The sequence below is a fragment of the Rhineura floridana genome, chromosome 4, assembly GCF_030035675.1.
Source record: "Rhineura floridana isolate rRhiFlo1 chromosome 4, rRhiFlo1.hap2, whole genome shotgun sequence".
In the NCBI taxonomy this organism is placed as follows: Eukaryota; Metazoa; Chordata; class Lepidosauria; order Squamata; family Rhineuridae; genus Rhineura; species Rhineura floridana.
In genome coordinates this window covers 69,244,920-69,256,137 of record NC_084483.1, presented here as the reverse complement: position 1 = coordinate 69,256,137, position 11,218 = coordinate 69,244,920, and the positions used below count along the sequence as shown (strand labels likewise).

Genomic DNA, 11,218 nt, shown 5'->3' with positions numbered 1-11,218 from the left:
CTATGGTCAGATAAATGACAATTTAAATTATAATAATTATAAGTTGTATGCTGCTGGCCAAATATTTAAAACTGCTTTAAGGATCTATAATTTAAAAAGCAATACAGGAGGCATGGCACTTTTAAATCACCTCAGAATCAATGTATGCCAGCATGGAAATAGTATACAAATATTCACAGAAACTAACTAGGAAGAACTCTGTATCATTACATCATTACTCACATCCACAATCTGTTGGTCCTCTGCACTCTTCAACACGAACAATACACTTTGTTTCACCTCCAGGGCATCCATTGGTTAATATAACTTCTCGAATGCCAATACCTTTGATCAAAACATAAGAAGATAGTACTATATGTCTGCGTTTCTGCTTCCAATGCACTTTTTACTTTTTCTTTCTTTATTGTGGATACTCCTTTACGTTCATATTCTAAAATTAAGAGACTCTGGTCCTGTCACCTTCAGCACAGCAATTTCTTTTTTATACCTGAAATTTGGAAGATATCACCCATTTGTGCCTATTGCCTAGATTATGGTAACCCATCCATTCCATAATGTAAAAGCATTCTCCTTTCAGTAGAATTTGATATGAGCTTTCATTTTAATGCATTGCTAAAAACAAACAAGTTAATTAAAATTTAAATATCAACGCTAGCTTGCAGCTTTTGTGAACCTGGCCTTTCAAAGCCTCCACCATCTGTTCCCTAGAGGATTTTTGCTCTGATGAGCTAATTCTGATCAGGTGCTGAGCATCCTTAACTCTTATTGATACCAATGGAAAATTACAGTGCTAAATATTTCACAGGATTTAGGCATTTCAAGGAGGAAGAAAGTACTCTTGCAGATTAAGGAAGTCTGATGTCACATTGATCTCACCTTGGTGCTAACTTTAATTAGTGGATTCATCAACATAATCAAAGCTTTCTGAGGCTAGTTTGATTCTGCTTGTTATTGTAGCCACATGTTAATGATCTCCATTTTAAATAGTTTTAAATTATCCAATTTTTTATGAGAAAAGAGATTGCAGTGCGTAACTTTCACTTATCATGTTTATTCAGAAATAAATCCCACTGAATTAAAGGGCACATGTTTTCTTATAAGTGTGCTGAGGATTGCAGTCTACAGGAAAGAGAGATACCAACATGTAATTCATATTAGATAAGAATTCCAAATCTCATACATCAACATTTCATTTGGGAACTTCATGTTATTGTCAAAAATACAAACATGTTCAACACAAGTGCTATGTTTCTTTGCTTTTCTCTTTTTTCTTCTGCCAAACACTGTGTACCCAGCTCACTCAAATGGCATAGGATGCGAGGGAGGAGAGAATAGTATGTTTAGTCCCAGTAAATACTGAATAGATTGCCAGCCGTTATAGAAATATTTTGTTTACTGAATAGCACAGGAATGAAGAGATGAGAGAATTAAAGGAGAAAAAAAACCTTCCAAGACCTAGAGATAAACAGAATGCAACCTACGCATATGAAAAAATACTGTGTGGTGAGGTATTTTGCATCTTTAAGTGCTTAGAATTTAATAAAATACAACCTGATAGATTTTGTAATATTTCTTAGGTGACGTGTAACATTACCTCGAGTGGTAGAGGAAAGCAACAACACTTACTGAAAATGTCACAAAACAAGGATCATGCTGCACTGCTGAAGATGTCTCATTTCAAAGATTCAGAAAACAGAGGTGTGTATAGAAATGAACTGACACTTTTATTAAAGACATTTCTCTTGTTTTGGAGGGAGTGTAGGGTTTTTTTAAATTCACATAATGGGTGCATAAAATTTGTCATTAAAAAAGAGGAGGGGGGAAAAGAAAGTGTTACCAAAAGGAAAAACAATGGGTACACCTTCTCTTCTAGTCTGAGGGGGAGGTTGACAGCATCTTTCTAATTGGACTACCACTGCCAATGACTTTTAACCCCAAATCCAATCCCCCAACTTCTACTCACCTCTTGTTCATGACTTCTACTCAGGATTCTCCTGAACACAGAGAGTCCAATTGCCCTACACATGTCAGTTCAGAAGTAAGCTCCATTAGATTCCATGGGATTTACTCACTGAACTCATAGGGGGGTATCCAACACTCCTGTTCCACTAGCAGTAAGGAACTTTCTCCTCCTCTCCTCTCCCCTCCCCTGCAGGCCCTCCCATGTGCCCTCAAAATTGGCTCCAGAGGATTGGAGGATCCTCCAGCAAAGCTTTTGGTAGAGTGTGGGAGAGGAAACAGAAGAGCTGTATTATCAGTGGAACTCTACTGAAGCTGCTTTGGATACATCCTACAGACTTGTGTTGTCAGTCCTGAATAAAAGGGGCAGTGCAAATAATTAAGTGTCTGATTGCTGGAGAGAATGTCTGTGCAAAATAATGTTTTTAAGATGGCTTTGAAGTGAGCAACTCTACCCAACTGATTTGAGTTATAATTGCAGAAAGACAGCTTCATCACATTTGTAGTACAGCAATCACAGGGTTAGGTGTAAGACACTGTGCAATCCAGGAACACTAAAACTCGACTTGGCAAGAGCTTCATCCTTAGATTGAGTTGTGAAAAGCCTCTGTGACTGACAGAACAGAAAAGGAAACTGCCTTAACTCCAACTACCTGCATATTAAATTTGGGACTGTAGTGTCATATTCAAGGAGTCGACATATATAATCCAATTACATAATCTCTTCAGATTTACTTACATGACCAAGACACAAATTCATGACTGAAATCCGCTCAAAGTAGGAAAATAAAATCTCTTTCCAGGTTTTATCGGGGGGGGGGGAAGACAGATACTTTCTAGGTTGTTAGATCTTGTATGAGATGCCAGATTCTGTGCTCATGCAGTGAAACCATGGATGCATGAAACAAATATAGGCCAGGTGCAATAATCCCTGTGTGAGCTAAATTTAAATATCAAGTCCTAAAAGGCTTATTTCAGAAGATCTCATGTTCCTTTGGTGTTTCATTATTTAAGTTACTGTTGCTGCTTTTATTCCCTGGCAACTTGAATATTTTTCCTAGTGACTAGTAATTTCTATAAATTAATTTAATGTAACATATTCATCAAACAAAACTCTCACTGGATGAATCAGAACATCACAATAAGCCATTCACTGTGACTTACCAAGCACAAGCATAGCTTCTTCCCATGCACTGGGAGAAACAAACTATGATCTCTGGCTTAGCATTACATCAAAACAAGACATTGGGGTTTATTAGGATCATGCTTTGTTTAGAGCGCAATATAAGATTTGCTCTTTGCTTACCAACTGTGGTTTGTTTAAACAAAACAAACCACCATCCCCCATTTAGATTTAACACTAAGTCAAGGAAAGTGGTTTGTTTCTCCCCAGCACAAGTTAGGGGCAGAGAAGTGATCGCAACTGACTCACACACCAAACCATGATCTATGACTTAGTGACTTATGAACATGGCCACTGAGACCTTCATTCAAACTGGCTCAGACAAGCAATGTAATTTATAATGAAGGTTGGATGTTAAAGGACATTAACAAGTCAACTTATCTGGGGGATTTGGGCTTTAATAAGACATACAGTTAAATAGCATTGGACCAGATCTAATTTGACAGCTTTATCAATAATAACGAAGAAGGTAGTGAACAGCTATATTAATTCAATTAAGATGCTAAATTGAGACGAAAGAAAGTAATCAGCACAACCAAAAGGATTTAGAAAAAATGATGGCCAGAAGATAATTTAAACACAATACAACTTGTAGCTAAAGATTAAAAAGATGAAATAATGAATAAGAAGAAAGAAAAGTTGAGCTGAATATCATCGGCAGTGTGATCCAGTAGATGAAATTTTGGATTTGACCAGGAAAACATGAGTTCTAATTCAAGCTGAACCCTGTTACTTAAAGATTAATTTCTTAGTCTTGGTTCATAATCAGGAAAAATGGGAATAGTACTAATCTATCTGACAGGATTGTTATGAGGAAAAATAAGATAACAAATACAAAGGGTTTTAAACATACTATATAAAATATAAACAGCATAAGACAAAACATTGTTATATTTGGGTTTTTTTAAAAAATCAAGAACCTAGGAGCACATGGGTAACAAATACCAAAAGGTTATTGTGAATCTGAACAATTACCAGAAGGATATCCTGTAAAAAAGAAGCAAATAATAGAGGCTTCTACACTTTTTTTGGAGGGGGGTAAAGTATGAAAGAAGTTTGAATTTGCTGAGATGCATAGGATTGGGAAGCAATGTAGCCTCTGTGCTATAGCCCAAGTAGGGATGTGGTGATCTTTCTTAAAACAAACACCCATCTCTAAATGAGAGGGGATCAGATGTTACTGATACAATCAAGGGGTTCACTCTTGCATTATAACATGAACTGTTCATAATTTATAAAAACTATTACATTTATAATGAAAGGAACTGGAGTGGTAAAATAAAGTATGAAAACAGGGCCAGCATGGAGACCATTCCACTAACTGAAAATATTACATTTTATTTATTTATTATTACATTTATATCCCATCGTTGCTACAAGGAGATCAAGATGGTGTACATCATCATCCTTCCCAATTTATCCTCACAACAACCCTGTGAGGTAGGTTAGGCTGAGAGGCTGTAACTGGCCCAAGGTCACCCAGTGAACTTTGTGACAGAGTAGGGATTTGAACTCTGGTCAACTAGATCCTAGTCCAGCACACTAACCATTGCAAACTATGCTAAAAAGAATATGAGTCAATATAAAAATGTTTACTGGCAAGAAACAACAAAAATATGCTACACTGATGGATGGGAATTAAACATTTTCTTTCTCAGAACAGAGATGCGATCATCAGGTTTTGAACAGCATTCGTGTTTCTTTGAGAAATCCAGCTATTGTTAAGAAATGCAACAAGTATCCTATTTCCACTTGCTCTGCATGAACATAGGCATCTGCTACTAGTCAATGGTTACTCTATTGTTGAATGCTCTCTTTCCACTCCTTTTTTGAGACCTCATCTACCCTTAGCACAACTAATAAATTGCATTTTAAATACAGAATATACTACTGCAGAGAAGCAATTTGTTTTATAGGGCTGGCAATATTGTATGTGGGAAGACATCTGTGAGATGCATCAGAAGGTCTTTCAGCTTCTGAACGTCTCGCAGATGTTCACAAATAGAGAAAATTGTTACTTTGGTGAAGACAGCTCATGAGCCAATAAAGAAAAGGAACTGGCTTTTAAAAAAGTGCTTGCAGGCTGTGAAATTAATAAAACAACAGATCTGACCTAAATTTATAATGACAATCAACTGAATTGTTTTTGTTAATTATAGTTATCAACAACTGAAATCAATGAAAGGTGAATGAGGACACACAAATTACAATGGTTCAACAGCTAATGTTAGCATATTGTTCCTAAAAAAAGGTTTTTTTAAAAAAAAAACCCTACTAAATAACATTATGTTTTATTCATCTGCTTTTCTACTTACCACATGTAACCGTGCATTCTCCAAATTCTACTTCCTTGGGTTGTGTCAGATTTCCATCTGAAAGAGATACAGAGTTACCAAAAGCAGGTTAAAGAAGTAACTTAATTATAAGAAACTTAATTATAAAAAATACAGTTATTAAATTCTTCCCTAATGCTTTTCATCTGAAACATGATGTATCCTTACTCAGTGGTGCAACATTAAAGAAACTAGCCTTTTCTAGAGTAAGAAACTTACAAGATCTGAACAGGGTGGTTCATGACAGATGCTATTGGAGGTCACTGATTTATAAGTCATAATTGTGAAGGCACATAACAACAACAAAATTATACTAAAAAGCAAATCAATCATGACATACATCGTTATTTATATCAGTGGAGGGAACCTTTAGCCCTCTAGATGTTGCTGAGCTACAACTCCCACAGGCCCCCAGAAAGCATAGCCAATGGCCAGGGATGATGGAAGCTGTAGTTCAGCAACATATGAAGGGCCCCATACTTGATGTAAATATTGAACTAATTTTGAGAAATAAGGTGTACATCCCTACACAATAGCTTGTTATTTCAATATAGTCCAGTAGGTAATTTAAAAAACAAAACCTTATCTTTCTTTAACATATATATAATTATTTTGAAATAATTAAGCATACTGTGATATATATGTTAATTAATTTCCTACCTATTTATGTCTAGTGTAAATCTTTTCATGTATTTCTCCAATATCCCATTTCAAGATCATATTCAATGGACCACACTGTAAATATGCAGTACAGTTCACTGTTATACTACAGGATCCATTATTTTTATGTGTGTTCCCTTTTCAGCTTTCTGAACCAAAGCTATGTTATAATGGTATAAGCCCAGGCACGTTTATTTTATTCAGAAGAAAGACCTATAATGCTTAATGGGACTTACTTCCAGGTAAGTGTGTATACAATTGCAGCCTAAGATAGATAGCCTAGCAAAAAAAAAAAGGTTATGTAAAATGCTATGTCCAAGTTATACACTTGAACAATCATCAGTGGAAATTTAAGAAGAGCCTGCTGGATCAAGCCAATCACCCATCTAGTTCAGTAACCTATTCCCACATTGGCCAACCAGATGCCTATGGGAAGCATTCCCAGCAACTGGCATTCAGAGGCATACTGCCTCTGACACATCAGAAAGCATGCGGAGAGCATGGAAATGCACTTTTGAAGTAGCTATACCTAGATTAGCTAGAAAATGGAAATGGACTGCCTTCAAGTCGATTCTGATTTATGGCAACCTTATTATTATTTATTTATTTGTTTGTTTGTTTGTTTGTTTGTTTGTTTGTTTGTTTGTTTGTTTATTTATTTATTTATTAAATTTATATACCGCCCGACTAGCAATAGCTCTCTGGGCGGTGAACATAGAAATACAATAACATAGGAAATACAATAAATGACACAATATAATACAAAATAATACAGTCTAAAATCAATACAATAACATTTTTAAATTAAATCAATTTAAATTAAAATGCTTCAGAGAATAGGAAGGTTTTAACCTGGCGCCGAAAAGAAAGCAGAGTTGGCACCAGGCACACTTCCTCGGGGAGACTGTTCCATAGTTCGGGGGCCACCACTGAGAAGGCCCTAGATCTTGTCACCACCCTCCGGGCCTCCCTATGAGTTGGAATCCAGAGGAGGGCCTTCGTAGTAGAACGTAGTGTACGGGCCGGTTCATATCGGAAGAGGCATTCCGCAAGGTATTGTGGTCCCGCACCGTATAAGGCTTTATAGGTTAATACCAACACTTTGAATCTGGCCCGGAAACATATTGGCAACCAGTGCAAGCGGGCCAGAACAGGTGTTATATGCTCGGACCGCTTGGTCCTTGTTAGCAATCTGGCTGCCGCGTTTTGCACTAGCTGTAGCTTCCGAACTGTCTTCAGAGGTAGCCCTACGTAAAGCGCATTGCAGTAATCCAAACGCGAGGTTACCAGAGCATGTACCACTGATGTAAGGTCCTCTGTACTCAAATAGGGACGTAGCTGGGCTACCAACCGAAGTTGGTAAAACGCATTCCTTGCCGCCGAGGCTACTTGAGCCTCAAGTGAGAGGGAAGAGTCTAAAAAGACTCCCAGACTACGAACCCGCTCCTTTAGGGGGAGTGTAACCCTGTCCAGGACAGGGAATATATCCACCATCCGATCAGAGAACCCGTCCACCAACAGCATCTCAGTCTTGTCTGGATTGAGCTTCAGTTTGTTAACTCTCATCCAGTCCATTGTTGCGGCCAGGCAACGGTTCAGCACATCGACAGCCTCACCTGAGGAAGATGAGAAGGAGAAGTAGAGCTACGTGTCTTCAGCATACTGATGACAACGCACTCCAAAACTCCTGATGACCTCTCCCAACGGCTTCATGTAGATATTAAAAAGCAGGGGGGACAAAACTGACCCCTGCGGGACTCCATATTGGAGAACCCACGGTGTCGAGCAATGTTTCCCGAGCACTACCTTCTGGAGACGACCCGCCAAGTAGGAGCGGAACCACTGCCAAGCAGTACCTCCAACTCCCAACTCCGCGAGCCTCTCCAGAAGGATACCATGGTTGATGAATAGGGTTTTCATGGTAACCGGTATTCAGAGGGGGTTTACCATTGCCTTCCTCTGAGGCTGAGAGGAAGTGACTGGCCCAAGGTCACCCAGTGAGCTTCATGGCTCTGTGGGGATTCAAACCCTGCTGTCCCTGGTCATAGTCCAGCCACTACACCACACTGGCCCACTCAGTTTAAAATGACAATGAAAACAAGGAATGAGTATTTGTCTATTATTTACCAAATGGTAAATCACATGGAAGAAAGCATTTAATGGATGACAGCACAATGCTGATCTCAACCGTCCCTCCTGAACTAATTTGTCTTGAGTACACTTTTAAATTGAGATGGCTAACCTGTGGTATATTCTGAGTGAAACATTATTTTAACATAGATTTGCAAGCTTAATTGTGACACAGAAACAAATTAAATTATAGTAAGGAGGACAAAATACCAGTCTTGGGGAGGGGACCAAGGTCCCATGTTCAGTCCTTTTAGCTTCTCCAGTAAAAAGGACTGTGAAGCAGGCAGTGGCCTTACTTGAAGAGATCCTGCTAGTCAGAGCAGGCAACACTGGGCAAGATGGATCAATGGATCAAATACAGCAATTTCACATGTTCAGTGGGAGTTCTCCTTAATGGAAGAAGCCCCCAGTACGATACAACAATGCCATAATACGTGAATTAAAGACTCGTGTGAGCTCAAAAAACTCACCAGAGTGGATTGCCCACTGCAGCTCTTCCTAATACACCGTGCTGGCCTTGACCCCCCTCCCCATTGCCATTCTTTGTACATCTGTATTGGACATTGTGTGTAATTGGTTCTGCATTCACCTGCACCTGATGCACAAGTGCAACAGAATAAACCACCATAACAGAAAATGGCCCACTATAGAACCAGTATGGTGCAGTGTTTCAACTGTCGGATTAGGAGCAGGGAAATGCATGTTCATATCCTCAGTCATGAAGTTCACTAGCTGAACTAGGGTCAGTCCCTATCTCTCAGCCTAACCTACCCCACAAGGTTGTTGTGAGGATTAACTGGGGATGGAAGCCATGCACGACCCCCTTGGAAGAGGATGGGACATAAATGTGTTTATAAATAATAACAATTATACTTCTACAAGGGTTACAAATCAAGAGCCACACCGAAGTTACTGACTCTTCCAAGAACTAGTAACATTTCTCTTTTATACGTTCTAAAAGTAAAAATTTCCCAATTAAGGTGAAATTAAAGTTGCTTTCAGAGTTTGGGACAAACTGTCTGAATCATATATTTGTTCAGTTGCAATATTGCTGGAGTTAACCAAAGGATTTAAAGATCTCCCACATATTTTCCTATGCTTTCCAGCTGTAAACAGCCCTTTCTAATTTAATCTGGAGTGTTAAGCATTACTGTCTTCAAATGGTCCACTTTTGCCTTCCAAATAAATCGTTGCACAAACATGTCTCCTTCTTCCCACTGACTGCACATCAAAATTGGGGAGGCGGGTGAAAGAAGACACGCTCCATCCTGGCGAGGGATGATTAAATGTTGATTCAAAAATCACGACTCTTATTCAGCCTTGTAAATATCTGGTCTTATACTCGAAGCATCTCCTTCGCCTTTATGACTGCAGCAGACAAACAACCTTCAGCTCCTCAAGGGGGGGGGGGTAACAGGAAAGCTCAGCGTGAGTGGGAATTATTGGAACATGCGGGGCGGTGCAGTGGGTGAGAAGAAAACTCCGAAGAGTCATTAGATTACAATTTGGTTGGAAAGGAGGAGAGGAAGCTAGTAGTATGAGAGAAAGAGCTTGTCAGAAGAAGTAGGAGCCTTAGCCACACTGGTTGTTGACTTGCTGTGGTGTTTTAGCCTCGAAAATGTCTAGCAAAGGCAGCTGCAAGCTTTAAACGAGGCGGAAATAAATCCTCTTCCTTCGTAGCGACTAGAGCTAAGTAAAGCACCCGCGCTGATGAAATGAAAAGGCGCAAGTGTGATTCTCTGCAGCCCGCCTTTTTGGGGCTCCTCCCTACTCGCCTCAGGCAGGGCTCAAAAAGGCTTCAACCTTTGTGAGCCGCTCACCCGTCGCCGCGCCGCTAGTTCCTCACCCGATTCCATAAGTTTCACTACTGGTTCCGACATGGCTACGTCTACAGAAATGCTCTCATTAATAGCACTCGCGGGCTCCTCAGCCAGCAGGTTGAGGAGCAAGCCCGCCAACAGGACGAGTTTCCCCGCGCTTCCGGACTTGCGGAGCCCCATTATCTGCAGCGCCGCCTGCGGCCCTTTCCCTGAGCCGAGCCCGCCGCGCGGAAGCGCTCGGAATGGGGCCCATGCCCGCGGCAACCATTGAGGCGTCACAATGAGGCCACCTCAGGATTCGAAGCGCGAATGAAACGTGGCCTCCGTGGTAGATTTTGCTTCCTTCCAAAGGCCCTCACCTCCGCCTCTTGCTGGAAAGATGGGGCGATGAAGAAGGACGCCGTCACCCCACGGCCTCCTCGTGGGTTCCCACGTTCTGTCTCTTGACTGGAATTGGCATCCCTCCCCCAAGAAACTGGAATATCCTTCTGTGTAATTACTTCCCTTTTTCTCTATATGTGAAAGTAGCCTGAGAACATCCCATCGTTCCCTACACGAATCCGCACAAAGAACTTCCCTCAGTGTAGGATTCTCAAAACATCCCTGGATAGGGTTCTTCCGGAAAGGGCCATCCTTTAGGGTTTGTTCTTGGCTTACTATTTCGGTGTTCTAGAGTCTCTCAAAGCGCCCCCCCCGCAACGGATACCACGGGTTGAGCAGAAAACCCTGCCGCTTCTAAAACATCCCTGAATGTCGCCATGATTTTAAGGTATTGTTTCTCCTCAGTAATAGCACAGGAGGGGTGACAGCTAGGAAGGGGTATCTATCTACAATGGGTCTTGTTTAAGTGTCTCTTTTCTTCAGCTCACTAGTGCCCTTCTTTCCTGAGCCTCAGAAGCTCTTTGCAACAGAGTTTCACAGCCACTGCCCAGCTGTCAAAACAAATTCTGAAATGTCTCCCTTCTGTACTTGCACTTGCATATCTTTTACTGGTTTTAAGAGTTCTGGATTACAGCTCAAACCTCGGCATGCCTACTCAGAAGTGAGTTTCATTAAGTTCAGTGGTAATTCTATAGGACTGCAGCCTTAGGTTTTTGTTTAGCATTTGGAAGGTGGCAAAAGTTCAGGTTGCC

The 11,218-nt window shown here is 40.4% G+C and overlaps 1 protein-coding gene across 1 annotated transcript in view; it reads right to left on the bottom strand.

The window, feature by feature from the left end:
- Positions 1 to 10,280, bottom strand: part of SPACA1 (sperm acrosome associated 1) — a 54,305-nt gene extending 44,025 nt beyond the window's left edge. Inside the window, exons 1-3 of the mRNA XM_061626071.1 lie at positions 10,112 to 10,280; positions 5,458 to 5,514; positions 219 to 324 (exon numbers count right to left, since the gene is read on the bottom strand). Coding sequence (XP_061482055.1) covers positions 219 to 324; positions 5,458 to 5,514; positions 10,112 to 10,265 — 317 coding nt within the window. The 5' untranslated portion in view covers positions 10,266 to 10,280. The remainder of the gene's footprint in view (positions 1 to 218; positions 325 to 5,457; positions 5,515 to 10,111) is intronic.
- Positions 10,281 to 11,218: the final 938 nt, after the last annotated feature.